Below are 21,398 nucleotides of genomic sequence, written 5' to 3'. Positions count from 1 at the left end.
GTAAACAAACCAAAAAAGCGAACTCTGGCCCGTCTAAAATGCTTGGATTCAGTTCAGATAAAGTGAACTCTCGTGCAGTTTGAATGCATATGTGAACACCAAGCAGACCAGAGAACGCCCCAAAACCAAGAAGCGGACTACAGAGCCGGGCATTCTGGGTAAATACAACCAAAGCAAACATGATAGTCTGTAGCTAGCAAGAAGTGGCTTGTAGTCTTTTACCAACGACAAATAAAAACCCTTCTGACACTACTTTAGTTTTGTTCACGTTTCATGAAGAAGGAAGTTGCGCTCAGTGTCTTCTTCAAAGGTCCTCATGTTGTCTCCTTCAGTAGTTCTTGGTGCAGCGCCCCCACAGGTGAGAAGGGGAACAGGTTTTTCAATTAATTTGGTTGCTTTGACTCAGTGCAATTGAAAATGCAACAAATGTTACAATTTTGGTCCCAAATCAAACTGAGTCTACAGGTGTGAAAACATCCTCACATTGGACTTCGAACGGCACCAGAGTTCTCTTAAACCAAATCGAGACCAGAACCAGAACCAGAGATCGCTTTTCTTGGTTCATTTATGCATTCCCCAAACGAACCGGATTTTCAAAGCAAACGAACTAGAGTTCAATTAAAGCAGACTAAACTGTGAATGAAACCTGAGTTATTATGTTTTGTGTCAATGGTACTAACACGAGGTTTACCAAATTATAACTACCCGCCCAAGGACACAACTCTACTTTAGATAATCACCAATTCATATAATGCAAATCTGAGACTCCAGAGCTCACCTGGTGGGCAGATGATGGCTTCCCAGGGCTGTGCTTCCTCCCGGCCCAACAAACAGACGCAAGCCTTCCTCTGAAGCAGACACAGTTGTGGTAACAGTCATTGCAGGAGGCGCCCACTGCCTCCTGTACAATTCTAGTCATGAGGAGCAGCCAGTTGCTAGGCAATCTAAAAATAATCATGTATTGACAGCAGCTCTCTTTTCTTAGCTTTGAGCTGAATGAGACCTTGGAAAGAAACACAATGCTGTCCTAAAAGCTCACACAAACTGACTCACAGCGTAACAGAAGACTACCGGCTAATTCATTGTTATGCAAACTAGCCGTGCATGTCTTGAAATTATCGTTATTCATCCTTATAGCAACATGTGGCTGAGGATTTGTGTTGATGATTAGATTAGGCCAGTTTTCTCACCTTCAGCACTGGAGTCCAGTAAGCTAGGTGTGAAATCTTGACTTTGTAAAATCTTTTCCACAACATCATCAGCGTCCACCCGAGTGTCATCCATTCTCTTCAGCTGAGACTCCATGGAGTCCTGTTTTATTGGATGTCTAAACGGAAAGAGGACAGAAGTAAATATGTTTCCTTTGACACAAACTGGCCATTATTTCATTCTATCAAGTAATGATAAAAACGAGCAACGATTTACTATTAATAATAGCTTATTAGATTCTAATGAGTTCCAATCGATTAGCTAAAAGCGTCCATAGAGCTTCTTTTAGTGTTGCAGTTGAGCCGCCGTCCAGCAGAGGGCGCCGCGGGTCATCCTTAAGCGTAGCCATTGATTTAGAATTAAAGATGGCGGCGGAGCCGATCTGAACGGTAAAGAGAAACGGTCCAAACAGAATCCGGCGTGGGATGATAAATGAACTTTATGCGGTTCTGCTTTGAAATATAAACACTCCACCAACTCCGGAAGTTTCACCTTAATGGCGACGTGAAAAACGTCTCATTCAGGAAATTACCGATCGGCTGTGAGTGAAGATGACGCGGCAGAAAATCGGAGGGCGAAACGCAGAAAAAATTTAACCTGGTGGAAAAAACATGACGCCACAGTTTATTTTTAAGGCATAATTCACTTTATGGAGCGAAGTTTTAACATTTCTCCGGGAGCAACTACAGATATTTCTGTATGAAGTTGGGAATTGTTTCTTTCATCTTTAATTTTTCTACTCGGCAACCCTCTATTTTGTCTAAACTGAATAATGTGAGGGCTGCACAGTGGCACAGTGGCGCAGTAGGTAGAGCTGTTGCCTTGCAGCAAGAAGGCTCTGGGTTCGATTCCCGGCCCCGGTCTTTCTGCATGGAGTTTGCATGTTCTCCCTGTGCATGGTGGGCTTTCTCCGGGTACTCCGGTTTCCTCCCACAGTCCAAAAACATGACTGTTCGGTCCAAATTGCCCCTAGGTGTGGTTGTGTGTCCTGTGTGTCTCTGTGTTGCCCTGTGACAGACTGGCGACCTGTCCAGGGTGACCCCGCCTCTCGCCCGGAACATTAGCTGGAGATGGGAACCAGCAACCCCCCTGACCCCACTGAGGGACAAGGGTGCAAGAAAATGGATGGATGAATAATGTGATAACCACCATTTTCTTTTTATTCAGTGGCTATTTAACGCAGCTGACATAAAATAATGTTAAAAGTTCTTATATATTATGCCCTCGACACAAGAGAAAATGTTTGCTTATCAGTTAATCATGAGTCGATCAGATCAGTCAACTTTATATTAACTAATTGATCAATAATTAAACTCAGGCTTTAAAAATGTTACCTAAAAAGATTAGATTTGACATAAGATTTGAATGAAAAGGAGTATTTGTAAGAAAAACTGTTTCTCTTCTCTCAAAATTCAGTTTGCTGCACCATAAGTAGCTGATTAATAATCCATATAAATGGATGTTTAAACACCAACAGACAATGTGTTTAAACAAAATTATACATATTTATGACACTACTGAATGAATACTTCATTATACTTTGTTAGAATATTGTATTTTATTAAAAGTAAAAATGTATCTACTCTGGTTTATTTAGACAGCTTTGTTAGATAAACATAAATAATAAAACTTTATAAATATGAATATTTTTCAGCCCTCATTTTGAACCTGAAATGAATCTCCATGCTTCAGGTGTCTGCAGCCTGTATTTAAGCATTCCTGAAACGCCTGAATGCACCAACAGCAGAGCGCTCAGTTGTTGCAATGGGCTGAAAACGCACTGTAAAACAAATTTAAAATGTAATTTTACCTCCCCAGGCTGTGAATGCTGAAATAAAAGTCGAGTCAACTGGTGAAACCTTACCCTACAAGCACTACAATGTGCAGTAACTGGTTTCCAGCTGACGAACTGGGACATGCAGTGCTGACAGCAGGCTGTGGTGTTAACCGCCTCGCAACAAACAGAAGTCAGGCCGACGTGAAACAAACTTTTGAGGAAGATGGCACAAACAAACCAGCGTCTTTGGTCATATTTCTGCAAGGTGGTTTTAAAATGAATTTGAAGTATAAAAACAAAAGAACACACTGAGATCAGATCACTTCACGCTGTTTAACAGGTTACATTTCTTAGGTTTTCGCCTGGAACCAAAGTCTGAAGTGACACGTGGCTTTACAAGCCGACTGAAACCAGACTGACTTGTTTGACGCAGCACTTCCTGTCACAGTTTCATGTTGTATTGTTGTCACTGAGGTTTCACAGCAACCAGTGGTTCAAGCTGTGTGTATATTTATAAGATATATATTTATGAATTAAGAGTGTAATCAATGTTGCTGTTTAAGGCAAATTACAAAACAACAGATAAATAAAAGTGAGTGGTTGTGGTAAAAGTCTGGCACTTAAAGTGCAGGTTGTAGTTGAACTAGGGCTGAAACAATTAATCGTGATTAATCGATAATGGAAATCAACCAATTTAGTAATCAATTAACTAAAGTAATTTTTTGAAGAAAAAAACAGTAATTATTTCAAAACTGTACAAAAATATATTTACATTTAAGATAAAAACACCTTTTCTGTAAATGTGTTTTAGCCAAAACCTGTCAAGTGGCCTCATGGTTTTAGCTTCACATTTACTAACAGGAATGCAATATTACTGATATTAGGCAATACAATGTTTAATTTATTATTTAAACAAGAAATGTAACTATTTGCATATTTTGATGTATTTTTAATTTTGTATAAAAACTCTTAAGTGGTTAATTGAAAAATCTGTAGACTGTGACAATTTTTATACGACAAATCAATCAATCATCAGAATAATCGATTAGTTAGTTGCAGTTAAACCCGTTTGTGGCAGGACATTTTTTACCCACATGGCACTGAAGCCTCCAGTCAAACCGAAACCACAAATAAACAAATAAACTTCCGTTGCTTCGCGGAGCAGCTCTGAGACGATCAGGTGTGATAATTATTAGAAATGTGGAAACTTTCCCCTAAAGTCTCTCTGCTGGTCCTGACATTCATCCAACTTTTCCAGCATCACATATTGGAGTTACAAATAATAAAAATGAGCTAAAAAAATTACTATAATGATATAATTTATTTGTAAAAATGCTTTGACGCAGCGTTCTGCTGCAGGGACAAGATATAAAATACAAGCTAAACTTTATTTAAATTACGCAGATCAATATGTCATTAAGCTATTAGGAATAATAAATATTCGTTACATTGTAACAAAAAGTTACAGTAAATTACCTTCCTATTATTAAATTAAATCCTTGAACAAAATAACAAAATATATGGAACAAAATATACACCAAAAAATTCTCATTGTTTTCTTGAATTTAGCAAATATAAATAATTTTGGTAATTCTAGTTAACCTAAAGCAAGAAAAGTTTGGTCTGTAACTTCAGAAAACATATTTTATTATTTGTATGAAAATATATGGTTTCAACTGTTGATGCTTTCAAAATTTAGGCTTTTAGTTAAATGTTAGATTGGACCTCATTACAAAACTGTGCAGTTTGAGTACCAAAAACTTTCTGAGCTTTGGAAACATCTGACTGAAATTCTCGTATTTTCAAGGATTTAAAGCACCTGTATAAATTCTCACCATCGGTTTGCTGCTCCGCGTGGAGAGCCTGTGATAAACTGACCTGTTCAGTCGCTCGCAGGACGAGGAACTGCGCACCGGTGTGCCCGGTGGGTTTCCCGTGGTTGCCGTGGGAACCGGGTGCTCCGGCAGAGCCGGGCAGGGTTTGGACTCTCGCTCTTCGCTCGGCTCCGGGATGCTTCCGATTCCCGTTGACGCGCTTCCCACGGAGTGGTTTCTCCGGTGGCCGAAGTCGGACATGCTGGACGAGCGTGAGTGACCTGTGCTGTAGCCTGAGGGCGAACGCACAGCCTAAAGGGTTACCGTGGAAACGTTGGGATTTTCATCCCTTTGTTTATAAATACTAAGCAAATTCATGAAACAAAAATAACAACAACCAGAGGCCACTGTTAAAACTGTTATGCATGTTTTTATACTTCCATTCGGGTCTCTACTGCTTCTAAAAATAGCCAAAGCAAAAACTAAAAACAAAACATGCATTACATTGCCAAAACATTTATTTTGGCAATAAATGAAAACATCTAGAATCTGAATTAATGAGCTGCATTTCATTTCCCTTTGGGATAAATATAGTATTCATGAATTTGAATGTTCATTGGTGTCTGGAAAAAGAACGATTGCAGAAACCTTTGTCACACATCAGCACGCACAACCCGTTACCTAGCAACCCCAGCGAAGCCCAGCTGGTTACCTAGCAACCCCTGCTGAGTTCCAGCACATCTGGTCAAAATGAACTATTTCTAAACTGTTTGCCTTGAGATATTTGTTGAAAACTGGTGCTGTATAAATAAGCTGAGATGCATTTTAGTAGACCAAGTTTTATTGTTATTGGTTTTATTTAAACTTTTTCCAATTCTAAATTTCTGACTTGGCTCAAAGTGTGAGGTGGCATAAAAGTAGCAAATTCTCCTCCCATCAATGATCAGTTAATTTTGCACTTTTGCAACCAAAGCTTCATGTCTGCAGGAAGCAAAAAACATCTGAGGGCATCAGGCATGAGACAGACGACTTCCTGCAAACTAATCTGAGGTTTGAATAAATCTTATAACGCGTTGCATGAGGCAGGAAAAGAAAAAAAACCACGTTTCCACCCTTCATGAGCGAGGCACTGCAGTCGATGTCTGCGCTTATCCACTTCCTCTAATCGTTTATTACTGTCATTTGATCTGCCGGCGCTGGAAACCGGAGCCTCCAGCTTTGAACGGCGGCTCATCCCCGGAAATTGATTTCACTGCGTCTATCCTCGTCGAACCAAAGGTTACTTTTAGTTTTACCTGAGTCACTGGACAAGAGGAGCTAAAAAACCTGATTTAATGGTTTTTAGAGTGTGTGATTATCTACCTGAGAGTTTGGACTGCTGGCTGGCGTAGCTGGAGGTCCGGGAGTGGCCGCAGCCTCCCAGATCGTCTGACATGACGGGACACTTTCCTTCTCGGCTTTCACCTGGATGAGGAAGGACAAAGTGGATCATTTCATTTCAACCCCTCTGAGTGTTTGCTGCAAATGTGTGAATGACGAAGAATAACAGGAGTTTAGAAGATATAAAAATCACTTCTGAGCCACAAAATGGTGGAGACATATTGGACAGAAACAGCAAATCTGCAACACTGTTATAACAACCAGCATAAATATTCTTATAAAATGTATTTGCCTTAGTTACCTAAAACTCCTTTTACCCTGAAATATTAATATGATGTGACACAGAAGCCCATTTTTTTAGTTATTGGCCTCTCGGCTGCAGGAAGAGCCATGTTTATATTGCCATCATTAGCAGCATTTCCATTAGGAAATGTCTGCAAAACTTTGTCGATATTCCACTAAATGTCGTAAAGAATAAAATTTTTCAGTTGCGATGTTTCCATTAAATAAGAAACGTGATTAAAATGAATGTTTGTTCTCGCCATGTGATTAAAAATCATGCTGCACCATCTTCTTCCCACTACTTCCTGTTGCCGTCTTTGTCGTTTCCAGCAGTAGTAACATCCGGTTGTCGGTCACATGACTTGTGTGACGCGAAAAAAACTATTTCCACATCAGTTTTGCGAAATAAACTAATTTGATGCAGCCGTAAAAACCACCTCATCCAAAACTTTTTACTTTTTTTATAATTGCCATGTTTCCATTAAGCTAATTTATTTTCGTAAATACAATTTATGGAAATGCAGCTTCAGTGAGCATGTTTGTCAGGAGTAAACAGAGAGAATAAATGTTATTGTCATAATGTCATCTTAGTGTTTGTGTTATAAAATACGAGAAGCACCAGATAAAATCCCTGAGAATGTAAGTAAAGATAAAAATCTGTCCTTTGGGATAATAAAAATAATTTCAGTTTTTCTTTTATTTCCAGACAAAATCTAAATAAAATCTCATCTACAAGTTTGACAGAAAATAAAAATAATTGCAAAGGAGAGAGGAGCTGCAAAAAAACCTGAAGTTACTTTGAAACACAAAATTAAGTTTTTTCTGTTCATGATTCATTTTTTACTGATTAAAGAAAAATGAATTCCTTTGTAATTTAATATTTTAGCAAACAAAAATAACATTTTACAAGATTTAATCAACTGGAATTAGACTAATTAAGCATGTTACAATAAGCAATGAGTCAATTAATTGCATTAAATCAAATGAAGCGCAACAAACTCCATTTGCATGTTTGTAATTTGCATAATAATAAAGTGATGCTTCCCTTTAATATTTCTGAAAAGTTTCCATTTTGAAGGATCCTGGAAACGTTGGACACAGCATAAAATGATTAGTTTGCACTTTTTTGTTACACAAGTCTTAAGCAAAACTGTCAAACTGATTTACTTGCTGGCAAAACATTATTATTTATGATTTGAAGTGCAGTTCTGTTTTGCTGTGACTTCAGAACCCATTTTATTTATTGTTTATTTTGGATAATTAAAACGTCTTCCTGTTGCAGTGTTAAATGTTCTCTGGGAAGTTAAAGTTTATTGATCTGTGGGATATTATGACAATATCGTTTATCACAATCATTTCTGGGACAATTTATCGTCCAAGAAAAATGCTACTGTGAAATCTAAGAATAATACCAGAAAAGACTGAAATTAAATCAGAATGTGCTGCTGATCAACCCTAATGGGATGTTGGTTCCACCTAGATAAAAATAAAACTACATAATATGACAGTTTGTAACAAAAACGGACATTTTACAGTCTTACAGTAGCATCTTGGGCTCACCAAGTTTCCATGGTAACATGTAGAGTTTTCTAAATGATACTGGGATTCAACTGGAACCCCATGTTTTGGTCAGATGGGTGTAATAATGAAACAATATTTACTTTACTGAGACATTAAACCAACACGTTTTGCACACAAGCCGATGCAGTTTCCCCCCCGAACAGACATGAACACCGTCCTATTTTTAAACATGTGAAAGCCCACAGGTCAGAACAGACTGCAGTTGATCTAAAAGAGGTTGGCTGAATTATACATGAAAGCGCTCTTCTATTCAACACTGCAATGTGTTCACCCATGAAGACACGCAGAAGGGGAAGACATTCTGATGTAAGGGGAGTAAAGCTGCAGAAACACCATTTTTACGCCTTATGAATGTTTATTAAGCTTTAACATTTTATAGTGGGAGAAAGTGGGGATTATATCTGCAAGAGTGAACAAAGTTGGGTTTCTCTTGCTTTAAAATTTGCTTAAAAGCATTTGCTGAAGAAAACTGAAGATGAAGCAACTCGAAATGTTTAGTTTACCCGAAAACAGCGAGATCATCATCGTCACATCTTTAGGAAGATGTGATCTACAGGAAGCTGAGTTAACTCACCAGATGGTTTGCAACTCGGAGCCATTTGGCTCAGCTGCTGTGATAAAACGCTTCGGCGCTGCAGCTAATGACTGCAGGGAAATCCACGGATTATCAGATCAGACGGCTCCGTTATTTACTTATTTACTGGATCAGTTTTGAAGGCTACGCTGAAAAGCAGATCGTGTGCAGAATTAGGAAGTGACCCGAGTCTGAATGACTCAATGAGACTCATTTGCATCAGACCGAATGTGTGTGTTGCATGAGGTGACACAGTAAAACTCTTAACACTATTCATATCAGGTAATCAACTCACAATTATTTTAGTAATCGATTATTGCGACGATTAATCGGAAAAACCACTTAAACATTTAACCACTTAAACCTTTTTACTCAGTATTACAAAAACATTTAAAAATGTTCCTGCTTTAAATGCTGAAGCTTAGCATAAATATGTGGGTAGAACATATTTTCAAGCAGGTTTTTTTGTGTCTTAAACGCCAAAAGTATATATATTTTGTATGATTCTGACTTGATTAGTATCTGTATATGTTGTTTTTTCAGCAAATTGACTTTTATGTGTCTGTATACTCCAAATAATCAATTACTAAACTAGTTGATGATTATTTCAATAACCGTTTAATCATGATTAATCAGATTAATCGTTTAGCCATAATTCAAATGATACATTTTCTCACAGACTTTAGTCTTTTACTAGGATTTTATGGGATAGAACAATACAAAGCTAAAAAAAAAAAAAGATGCAGTTTTAGACGTTTTTTTAAACAAATACACAAAATGGAAAGTAAGTTTATGTTTCTGTCCACATGATCAATTTTTGTGTTTTTCGGCAGCATCAAAACTGCGAAGGGGAAACTTTTTTTCACGTCACACGAGTCATGTCACCAACAACCGGATGTAACTACTGACGGAAACGACGAAGAAGACGACAGGAAGTGGAAGGAGGAGGATGGCGCTGCACGTTTGCGTGAACAAACGTATTAACTTTAGTTATGTTTCTTATCTAATGTGATTTTAATTGTACTTTCTATTTTATGGACAAACCACAATCGCATATTTTATTTTATTTTTTTACATTAGAGGAATATCTACAAAATCTTTCACAAATTTGTAATAGAAAAAAAGCCATAGAGTTTCTAAGAAGCGTCCAGGCTGCTCCTCCAACTGTCTTTAAGATGTGATGTCTCGGTAGGTTCAGTTGTGCCCGTTCCGTTTTCAGATATTCATTTATTATTTAAAAATTACACACAGGCTGTGTCTGGTTATTGAGAGAGGTGTCAGTGAAGTTAGTTAAAGTTCACGGTTGTTTGCAGCGGACTTTAAAAGATGCCTGCCGACGTCTCAGCAAACAGAAAAAAGAGAAAGTGAAGAGTGCGATGGCGCGATTCGCCTCACCAGAAAAGCCTTTCTGTGAGTCTCCGCCCCTCCTTTCCTCCAGCAGGCTCTCTCCATCACTCTGGATCCCAATCACCGTGGCTGTGGATGGAGGCCTGGACAGCAGAAACAATGTGGCTTTATTTCCTCCTCAGTATTTCAAAGAGGCCTTTATTACAAGGAAAGAAACCACAGTAAGGACAAGGCGTTGCTGATTTAAACTCAAGAATATGGATTAATATTAAAAACTCAAATTGGGGAAAAAATGTTTCCTACCTATAGGTAAAGAAACTTTTCTTTCTGAATGCCAGCTTCAGTTTTTAGTATAAAAATGTTAAATTAAATAAACAGAGTTTTTACAGATTTCAATTTAAGACTTTTTAATGCCCGCTTGATTTAAATTTAAGACCAAAAAAAATAATAAATTTAGGGGATTATTAAAGTGAACCAGTGGAAAAACCAAACTTTGGTGATACATTCGCAAAAAACCATGATAGTTGCAAAAAAGCTAGCGAGCTAGCAAGGACATATTAGCTTCTAGTTAGCAACCGCACTGAAGATGTCTGCTTCTTCCTCAAACTTAGTCCAACAAGGAAGGAAAAATAAAATACATACAAGACTGAATAGTCCAGCCACTGCAAAATCTACGATCTGCGATTAATAAGACCAATTTACGTTTTAAAAAAAGAAAGAGATTTTAAGGACTTAAATTTAGCTGCACCAATTTAAGGCTTTTTAAGGATGTGCAAACATCTTGATTTTTTTATTTAAAAATTGGCCTTTAGAAGTTATAAATATAACAAATTATTTTCATTAATCATTTATCGTTTGGCTCTGTTCATTTTCTGAGTCACTATTATGTTATAAGCCTCAATCATTAAAAATGTATTAAAATTTAATACACATTGTTATTTTTCTGAACATGTCCAGAGGAGATCAGGCTGAATGTGAGGATCATCAAGTGACCCTGGAGTGATTTAGAACATAAATAAAGGAATCAGTGAGACATTTCTGTTGGGTTCAGATACTGTGTCACCATGAAGCAGAAGAATGTAAGAAATTATCCCCAATAATCATGACAACAGACCTGCGGCCAACGTGAGTTTGGTTGAATCCAGACTCAACTTCCATCTCAATTCTTTAAAATCGGATCATGAGACAAAACGAGAGCACAACCAGTAGAAATGGCTCTAGTGGAGCATCGATTATCACCTCTGTAGAAAGGTCGGAACCTCACTTCCGTCATAATTATTATTTTCAGTCGTTTACATCCAGATTTACAGCGTCTTGACGTCTTCTGGTGCAGAATTAGCAACATGTCAGGAGGGAAAACAAATCACTTTTTTTGGGTGAGAAATTTGGAATTTGGCCTTAAATATTTGGATTTTGGTTGCATTTGCCTTCAGTGTGAACTAGGGCTGTTGTAAACGATTATTTTAGTAATCGAGTAATCTATAGATTTTTTTTATGATTAATCGAGTAATCGGATAAAAACAATTATGAAATAAAATATTGGTAAATATTCCATAACACCAGTGTTACTATCGGATATGAACATCAGTCTATTTTTTCCACATTTGATCTTCCCTACCAGTTACTGTTTTGTAGACCGGGGGAGCAATACGGGATATTTACGGCTCCTCCGTTCAGAAACTCATCTACCAGCCATGTTCCGCCTCCCGTTTGTTCAGACCGGGATGATATAAGTTTATTGTGCGGTTCGTCCGTAAAGCTGCTCTTACCCTGTAAGCATCAACCCTCAGCCGCCCGCCGTGTTCAGTCTCTCCGCTCACCTGTAGAAATCCTCCTCAGCTTCTTCCCGCCATTCAACCAGCAGCTCCGGAGCAGAAAGGCTGCCGGACTCCCGGCATCGCGCCGGTCATTTTAAGGATGTTTATTGGTCCCACAAAAACGATGAAAACCCGGAATTATCACCAATCAGTAAAATCCCCGCGGGCCGAACTTGAAGATTGGACGTTATGCCGCTAACACGTAGCTTCCGTCAACAACTCAGAGGCGGAAGTCAGAGCTCCGCGCAACGCAAATAATGTTCCGGCTGAAACACGGTGCGCTAAATGATAAAAACATAAATTAACGAAGCTTCGAGGCAGGTCAATTTTCCTCGAGGAATTTTAATAATCGAGGTACTCGAATCACTCGAGGAATCGTTTCAGCCCTAGTGTGAACACAGAAACAGCTGCTGCCTTTATTAAAGTCCACAGGCAGAAACATGTTGTTCAAACTTACGTTTTGAAACAGGGATCCCCTGACATGAGCTGCGTACCGATGATAACCTACGGAGAATAAAACGGTAAATGGGTTTTACTTGAGTAAATCGTTATTCCTCTCATCCAGAAATAAACCAGGCCGTCTGCTGTGGGCACACAGATGCTACCTTGAGAATGGAGTTATCCTGCCGGGTGTTTTTGGTATCATAGCCTTCCAGCAGACACCTCCGAGTTGTGTTTCCTGAGCCGGCAAACTCTGCTAAATTCAGATCTGCAAAACCGAGCTGAAGGAGACAAAAACAAAACAAGGTGAACCTTTTTTTTCACTTCCTGTCTGCAGAGAATCAGTAATGTGACCTTTAGATACAAAGATGGGACATGCAGGAACATGAGAACAAAGGAATAAAATATCTTTTACGGCTCAGTTTTCCTTGGCGACAGGCCGGTTGCTATCTAAAAGTGATTAGAATATTATCACGCTGCTCAGTTTCAGTGGCTGGAAGCAAAACTGCTGAGCATAATGAGGCATCTGTTTGCTGCAGACCATCACTGATATTCCCTTTAAGGAACCGGAGCTGCGGCCTGACGATATTTATCAAATGAGGAAAAATCTCACTTCTTTATTTATGTATTTTTAAATTACAAAAGCCAAAAGGATAATCTACGTAAACATGTAATTATTGTAATTTATACTTTACTTTTTTCCCCAAGGTGATAAGATTGTCATAAGAACCTATAAATAGAAAACACTTCCTGTTATCCTGGAGAGAAAATATGTTGGAAGCAGATCTACTGGCTGTTCTTCAAAATGGGAAAGACAAGGATGCATTACACTGGAGTAACTAACCATTATTTTATTTATTGATTCATCAGATTTTTTAAATTCTACAGATTCTTCATTTAACCACATGAGCTTTTTATACAATATTAGAAATACATAAAGTAATTAAAATAAGTAATTCTTTTTTTAAGTAGAAAAACGTACATAAAGCTAATCATTCCTTTGATCAGTCTGAAACAGGTGAAGTTAAAAACTTGACGAGTTTTGGCTAAAACAGATTTACAGACAAACATGTTTTTATCCTAAATGCAAAATGCAAATTATTTATGAACAGTTTTGGCTGAATATGTTTTTCTCAGTAAATGTCCGACTCCAGCTAACGATTAATCGATTGGTAAATTAATTGTGATTAATCGTTTCAGCTCTGCTCTTCACAAGCCTGTTGATGGACACAAGAAAACAGCTAAACTTTCTAATGTAGCGATAATAAAATAGTCCAAAAAAAAAAAAAAACAAAGCTGGACCAGGAGCCAAGACTCACACTGTGAGGATTTTACAGAAAGTTAAACATTTTAAGTTGACTGTAGGTCAATATTTGCATTTCCAATATTTGTATTTCACCCTTTAAGTACATACAAATTACCTTTGCGTAAGCTTTTCCACCCTTGAGCTCCTGAAAAAGAGAAGCAGGATGATAATCTGTCAGTTTTTAATCCCCGACATGTCAGATTACGATTATTAAAAGTAACAGGGTCACAAAGATAAATCACTAAAGTTCTCCTTTTGGTAAATGTAACTTCAGGTTTCACATCAAACTTTCAGGTTTCAGTTCAGGTTGGAGGCTCTTCCACTTTACGAACCTTTCTGACCGAGACGCGACACATGCAGGGGTCCAGCACACCGGTTCCTGCGCTGGCGCTCATCTTGCACGGAAAAGAGAAGCGCTTCCTCCATCGGACGCAGTTGGCCTGCACCGGCTCCCTGGAACAGGAAGTCACAGAGGATTAGATGACCTTTAACCCCGTGTCCAGGCTGCACACGGCCAAATTTCAACCGAATGTCCAGGATGATTGTGGCAGCAACATTTATTAAGACGTTTCTGTTCAAGTAGGAAAATTATTTTAGCACAAAACATGGATAAATAAAGGTTTTTGATCTTTTTGTTGCTAAAGTAACTCCTGGTGTAATGTAATAAAATAGATTTGGGAAAGTTGAGATGCGCCGACCGATTGGGCTCATTTTGGACAATATTATTATTATTTAAATGATTTTTTCCTTTTAGTTTTGGTGCATCTGTGCAGCACTTCATGAATAAATAAATGATGACGACAGATTTTATTCTTGTAATATTATATCTATTCCCAGACTATTATGAAAACATAACTGAATGCGTCTTTATTCTCGTTCAATTTTATTCTTGTTTGACTTTATTTTCGGAATATTTATTACGACTATTTTCTAAGTTCATTATCATTTTATGTTTTATTTTTCTTATACATCCCTAATGCTGCATGGTACAAAATAAACCCACTAACACCAGATTAATACCAGATTAAGATCTTCTGGTTCCAGTCAAAACAAACTGGTATTAATTATCCTCTCATTTTGTTGATAATTGAGCTGATTAATCGCCGTTTTTGCTTCATGTAACATGAATCCATGCGTTGCGATGGCAGATAAATGGCTTCCCAGTCCGTCCTGCACGTGAGTTCCCAGCAGAACGGATGGGATGAAGTGAAAGAGAAAGGAGTGTGTGCGTGGGCAGAATTACGATCCCACAGATGGCTTCACTTTCGCTGGCGTCCTCTGCTCTCCCACTCACATCTCCAATCCGTCTGTGCAGCACAACGTCACCTCACTTTCTCCCAGTTCTGGAGGTTTTTGCATTTAGTGTTTGCGCGTTTTTAGAGAAACACAACATGTTGTTAAATGCAGAAGAAAAAGGGGTTAAACATTAGCAGTGTGTGGTGAAATGTGTATTCTGCACCGCCTCACTATAAATAAAAACCAGCAGATGTGTGACTAATGCTGTACAAATGCTGACTTCGTCCCGAGGTGAATAATCTTGGGAGGGAACTCCCAGCGTCGGGAGTTCTGGATCTTCTTCATGGTTCACGCTCTGCGGCTCGAAGCGTTTCTCTGTGCAGATAAATCCGATTAGCCGGCGTGAGACGCTCCGGGTCTCCCGCCTCTCCTTTCTCTCCGTTTACAGACAAGAGATTCACTTAAAGAGAAGCAGCAGCTGAACTACAATCGGTTACAATGGAGAATTAAGGGAGTAAAGGGAAAATATTAGGAGAATAAAATTATAAAGAATACGGACAAAAAACAGGAATAAAGTCAGGATGAAGAGAAAAATCATTAAGACTTTATTCTCGTATTATTATGACTTTATTCTTGTCCTATTACTTATTATTACAACTTCTTGTATTTTGCAACTTAATTTGCGTATAATTACGACTTTCTTGTATTATTACTTCTTTGGTCTCGAATTATTACAACTTTGTTCTTTTATTATTACATGTATTCTTGTCTTATTACAACTTATGACTTGAAAATGGTCTCGTGAGAATAAAGTCGTAATAATTCATGAATAAAGTCGTAATAGTACGATATTATTACGGCTTTATTTGTGAATTATTGCGTCTTGGTTTCTCTTATAACCTTTTTACTGTATTATTATGACTTTATTCAAATATTATTACAGCTTTTTTATGTGTTATTATGACTTTATTTGTGTATTATTATGACTTTCGCATACTACAACTTTAGCCATGTATTGTCTTTATTCGAGTATTATTACAACTTTATTCTCATAATATTAAAACTTCCTTCTCATTTTACAAGTTTATTCTCATAATTTTAGGACTTTATTCTGTTTATTTTTGCCCTAATAGTTCCTTCGTGGTTTTGTAACGTTTCTGAGCAGCAGTTTTCCAATCTAGACCTTGATTATGAGCCATGAAACAATAAATGGTCAGATTGGAATCAGACTTTTTTTTAAAGTGAGCATTTCGGTTATAAAATATATCAAATAAATTCAGAAATTAGTCGGGGTGCACGGATTGCAGTTTTCAGCCGGACCTGCCGACTCAGACTTTGGCCAATACCGTCTTAAAATGACCTGATTGGGAAACATGTGATCAGTTCGTCTAATTAAATGTAAAAAACCAACAGATGCACCAGAGAAAATACATGGGAACAAAGCAAACATCTAAAAATAAGCACAACCTTTAAACATCTGTTGTTGCCACAACCCTAAAAACGAATCAAATTATCCCGTTTTTTTGTGCAAATGTTTTGTGCCGATCTGATTTACGAGGCAGCGTCAGCCGCTGGACTTTTCCTGCGTCAAACTGTCGGCAATAACAGCATAAACATGAATCAGTTACTCAGGGATACGGTGAATAAAGGACGCGGGTCATTTCCTGTCACCGCTGGGACGTCGTCTTTCTCTACGGCTTTACAGTTTGGTGACATTTCCAACCACTGCTTTTAAATGGTTTTACAGCTAACAGAGTCACATGAACAGGGTCAACTGCTCGGCTTTTAATGGGTTTTTCCCTCCATCTGTTCATAATTTGAGTATTTTAATAGAAAAAAATACATTATTTCATGGTTTATTACCAACATTACACACATATTTACAGCATGTGATTGATATAAATCTATATACACAAGTAATGTAACTGCAAAAACAAACTACTTGGGATAAGAAAATGACTGATTATTTGACTTATCTGTATATGAAAAGGTTTTAAATTACCATCAGCAGCCTTTGCACACATTTCTCTCGTAGGACTTCAGATTGTAAGCTAAACAAACTACTTAAATTTGAATTTTTAAATTCAAATTTGAACTCAATTTTACTTAAATCGTGTGGAAATCCACCTGGACAATTTTTGATTAAAAAAAAAAGTACAGTTTCATCTTCCTGATAGGAAACTGATATTATCGCTTGGCTGAGCTGATCAAACAGGAGGATGGAAGTCGACATGTTCAGTCATAAAACATCTTTTAAAATGTGTTTTTGACATGTTTGCTCTAAACAAATCCATCCATATTAGATTTATCCAGTGTTATTTTATAAAAGCAATCACATTTGTTGGGATTAACTTTATAAACTTGAGTTAAGATTTAAAAATCACCCTAGAACTGACGTAGGGGTGTACTTTCTTTTTAACATAACTGCACTCATCTCCGTGTATCTATGTTTCCATTGCTTGGAATCAACTAAAGAATGTCAATTTTTTTGATCCCGCAAATGCAAACTTTAAATTTCTTAGTGCAAAAAAAAAAGGAATAAAATTAAACCAATAAAATGAATTGATCCAAGTTTTTTCAGAAAATACCAATTTCCAGTTTTCCCTTGATCTGACCTGCAGACGCTGCTTCACTCTGAAAGCTTGTTGGGGATGTGAGCTCCAAAATCACAGCTTTGGTTTTGGTTCCCCACACACACAAGTTTCTTTCATCCAGGCAGACTGGAGGCCATCATTTTTAAAATACCTTCTTCCAAACCAAAACACTTGAAACCTTACAGCAGCTGCGACACGTTTGTATGTATTGATGCCAAGCGGTTACCATCTCGCATCACTGGAGTCCAGAGTTTGGTTGGGAAGCCAATGACCAATAAATCACACTAAATCATTTGACTTGTCATTTGTCTCTTTTCTCTCTTTCTACCAAAAGCTGGATGGTAAAAGTCTTCAGTCTGATCTTAATTATCCCTTTTTTTGAAGTACAAGTTTTTTATAGAGACTTCATGATTCATTTTATTTGTTGTTTCGTTTATTTGGGATATTTAAAATGTCTTCCAGTTCCAGTGTTAAATTCCCGTTACAATTTAAAGTTTCTTGATCTTTGATCATATATATGTTCTTTGTATTTCAAAACAACAATATTATCATTTAAAGCTTTAACTTCTGGGACAATTTATCGTCCAGCAAGATCTGCTATTCTGACAGGCCTGTATGTATCGAGATAATTCGCTCTAATTGATACTAAACAAATGAACATTTGTGTCTAAATTGACACAAACTGACTTTCAAATCGTCACTCATTGTTTGTTACTGCAGTATGTTTTGGAAACATAAAATTCAGTGCAAAAAAGGTAATTAAGTAGTGTATATATGCGATCCTGGGCTGTCTAACTGTTCTCTGTTCTTTTTAACACAAATAAAGAAGACCTTTGGATGAGAAGCGTCTTAAAGAACATTTTTGTTATTATTTACAAAATAGATCCATTTTTTTTTTTTTAGAGATTTTTCCATTTCTGTGAGACTAAATTGGCTGTTTTAATAAACAACTCCTATAACGTAACAAACAAATAGGGTTCAGGTGTATTATGTACACTTTATAAGCCATAAAACACTTTTTCTCTTATGGTACAACAGTATTTCTCTTCCAACTAAACTGCAAATAAGATATTCAATTAAACACAATTATGATGCCGTGAATTACTTTAACATTGTGCAGGTTTTACCTTCATGACTTGAAGCTAAATTATGTTTTTGAGGTACAATTTGAAAAAGTAAGTACACATTTATTATGAAATGACAGCTCCTGAGTTTGTCTTAGCGAAACATTTAGTTATACTTAACATCCTGAAAGATGGTTAATTTTACATCAGCTTTACTACTAAAGCAAACATTTCATTTGACATGTTTAACGTTAGTCATGTAGCACTTAGCTAACCATCTGTTAACGTTTCTGAACGGGTTAAAACCACGGAGTTAAATGCTAACCGGAGACGGAACACTGGTTCCAATTCAAGTATTTTCCGTTTTACCGTGAAGATTCCTCGGAGAAGCCGCCATCCAGCAGCCGGACTTTACAGAAGAGGACACCGTTTACGATGGGGACCGACGACAGCTCGTCCAGCTCAAAATCCACCCTGAACTTGAATTTCTTCTTCTTCATCATCATTAAATCCATACACAGTCTCGGCGGTTGCGAGGAGATGCTCCGGTCCCAGGCGTCGCGTCGCTGACATTACAGCCCCATTGTGTGCTCTTCTTCTGGTTCACCGGAGTGTTGTTGTGGGAGGACGGTGGTGGTGAAGCTACGGATGACAACAGACCGTCAATGCTGCGAACGCTAGCGCTAAATGGATGTGCTTCCTGTTTGGGCTTTCAAAATAAAAGCATGTGGTGGACGTTCCACTTTATCGATACAAAAATGTTAGTTTGGATTTTTTTTTTTTATCTTGAATTATGCTTTGTAAAAAGTCATATATTTAATTTGACTTACAACGGCGTATTGGGGTCATTATATATGGATCAAAAGAAATACATTTCTACCAAGGTGTCAGAAATTTTCTAGAAAAAACAATTTAATTTCTGACAGAGAGAAGTCAAAAATTTGTTGGAAAAAAAATCTGAAATTTTTAGATTAATCTAAAAAAATGTCAGAAAAACAGGAAATTTCTGAGTTTCAAAAATTGCAAAATTTGCTAGAAAAACTCAGAAATTTTCTAGAAAAAACTTCAGAAGTTAAAAATTTTAGACTTTTGAAACTTAGAAAATTTCCAAAAGTCGAAAATATCCAACTTGTGAATTTCAGAAATTTCCTGTTTTATCTTCTGGGTTTTCTGAGTTTAGTCTCAAAATTTGAGTCTCAAAATTTGAGTGTTTTCTAGCATATTTTCAACTTTTCAAACTCAACAATTTCCATGCTTTTTCTCTCAAAATTTTCTGAGCTTTTTGGCAAAAATGTGATCGTATTTTATATCTGCAGTATTTTATACTGCAGATATAAAATTATAAAATACTGCAGATATAAAACTATATAAAATAGTGTCGCATTTTACCTTGTCACTCAATCTTAAAGTTCAAAATCAAATTTTCAGTTGATCATCGAACATGTCGAATGCATTTTTGCTGCTCTATACTGCAATTATGTAATCATATCTTTAATTTTTGCATCTAAAATACATTACAATGCATTCTATGATTTTCTTGTACCAATTACCGCAGTTACTTACTTATGATTTGGTTTAACATATTTAAATTTTACAACTTAAGGGGTACAACCCAACTAGAAAAGCCAAATAAATAAAACTCAAAACAGCTACTGTAACCTTGTTGCATGAGTTTACACCAAGCCTGTCATGTAACAAATTTTGCTGAATGATATATTGTCCCAGTAATTATTCCAATAAATAATAATGTTGTTTTCAGACCATTTTCAAGTTTGATGATGGCACATGAGTTTTTCTCCACAGTACAAATAGTATTTGGTAAAACTTGCTTAAAACTATTTATAAACTGAACATGAAATTTGGCACAACTTGTTCCATGTGTTTTTACCCACACATTAAGTTATTTTCTTAATCTAACCATTGATTGTAATGAAAACTGAAGTACAATTTCAACAGGATATTCTGTCTGCAAGTTTTAATAATCTTTTTCTCAATTTTTGAATAATAAAGGGTTTTTTAGTAGTCAATCTTTATCATTACTGTAGTACAAAACCATAAGCATATTTTAAAAAGTCTGCATCAATATGCGTACAATCTTTTCATTTGCAACGCCTTTAAATTCTGCTTGAGAAATTAATTTTAAAAAGTTTCAGTTACGTTTTTATTTCTACTTGTCAGCATTTTAATGTTTTCTTAATATTTAAAAAATGCCTCTTTTACTTTGAAATACCTCTATCTTAAAGGGAAAAGCAGCGGTGACAACTTTAATCCCATGGAGCTTCAAAATAAAACCCGCCTCTTTTCTCGATCTCCCCCTGTCGGTCAGTCGGAGAACAGCAGCACCGATTGTACAGATTAAAACAAAGCGAAACCGGCTGCTGTCGTCTGGTACGTTGTCGCCACCTTGTGGTTAAAACTAAACACTGCAGCGCTTTGAAATATTTTTCTTCTCAAATACAGAAAACATGGATGCGGAGATTTTAGTCAAAGCGAGTCAAAAGTTTTATTTTTCTAAATAAGCTGCCGAGTGAGCTTTGGCGACACCTGCCGGATTCTTTTGGGTATAGCATGCTGATCTGTTTCGGTGATATTATACACAGTCTATGGCAATATTTGCAGGTTCTGCGGGTTTTGTAAAAGCAACCATATAGTTTAACATCAGCGCATGACTGGGAGGAGTTTTGGGAACAGTTTTACGCTCACCTGTAAAGTAGGAAGCGTGTAACAGCGGTATTTTCTGGTCGTTAGATGGGTGTGTCTGTAACGTGTTTGCGCAGTAAAAGAAGGAGGTCTTTCCAGGCCAACTGAGCCGAGTCCTTTCCCCACCCTTCTGCCAGCCTACCTCATCCGCTCCAAACTTTTTTTATCCAAACATTTTAATCTATTTTCTTACCCACTCCAGCGTCCCAGTAGGAGCTTCCTCTCCAGGTTGCAACGCGGATAATCTTGTGGGAATCAGCCGGAGCAATCCTTCTG

At 37.2% G+C, this 21,398-nt stretch overlaps 2 protein-coding genes across 3 annotated transcripts in view; one reads left to right on the top strand and one right to left on the bottom strand.

The window, feature by feature from the left end:
* Positions 1–9,822, top strand: part of henmt1 (HEN methyltransferase 1) — a 19,402-nt gene extending 9,580 nt beyond the window's left edge. The window contains exon 10 of one of the 2 annotated variants that reach the window (XR_533456.2): positions 9,451–9,821. The gene's annotated coding sequence lies outside the window, so the exon portion shown is untranslated. Of the gene's footprint in view, positions 1–9,450 lie in introns of both variants that reach the window. The other variant, XM_008406267.2, reaches the window with a different exon arrangement.
* The window catches only part of fam102bb (family with sequence similarity 102 member Bb), a 24,204-nt gene extending 2,806 nt beyond the window's left edge, over positions 1–21,398 (bottom strand). Inside the window, exons 1-11 of the mRNA XM_008406270.2 lie at positions 21,316–21,398; positions 18,792–19,064; positions 13,861–13,981; positions 13,644–13,673; positions 12,387–12,503; positions 12,239–12,285; positions 10,013–10,107; positions 6,163–6,264; positions 4,865–5,093; positions 1,191–1,327; positions 779–848 (exon numbers count right to left, since the gene is read on the bottom strand). Of these exons, the coding sequence (XP_008404492.1) occupies positions 779–848; positions 1,191–1,327; positions 4,865–5,093; positions 6,163–6,264; positions 10,013–10,107; positions 12,239–12,285; positions 12,387–12,503; positions 13,644–13,673; positions 13,861–13,981; positions 18,792–18,937 (1,094 nt within the window). The 5' untranslated portion in view covers positions 18,938–19,064; positions 21,316–21,398. The remainder of the gene's footprint in view (positions 1–778; positions 849–1,190; positions 1,328–4,864; positions 5,094–6,162; positions 6,265–10,012; positions 10,108–12,238; positions 12,286–12,386; positions 12,504–13,643; positions 13,674–13,860; positions 13,982–18,791; positions 19,065–21,315) is intronic.

This window comes from Poecilia reticulata, linkage group LG4, assembly GCF_000633615.1.
Source record: "Poecilia reticulata strain Guanapo linkage group LG4, Guppy_female_1.0+MT, whole genome shotgun sequence".
In the NCBI taxonomy this organism is placed as follows: Eukaryota; Metazoa; Chordata; class Actinopteri; order Cyprinodontiformes; family Poeciliidae; genus Poecilia; species Poecilia reticulata.
Note: the sequence above shows the minus strand (reverse complement) of the source record. Positions and strands in the feature narration are given on the sequence as shown.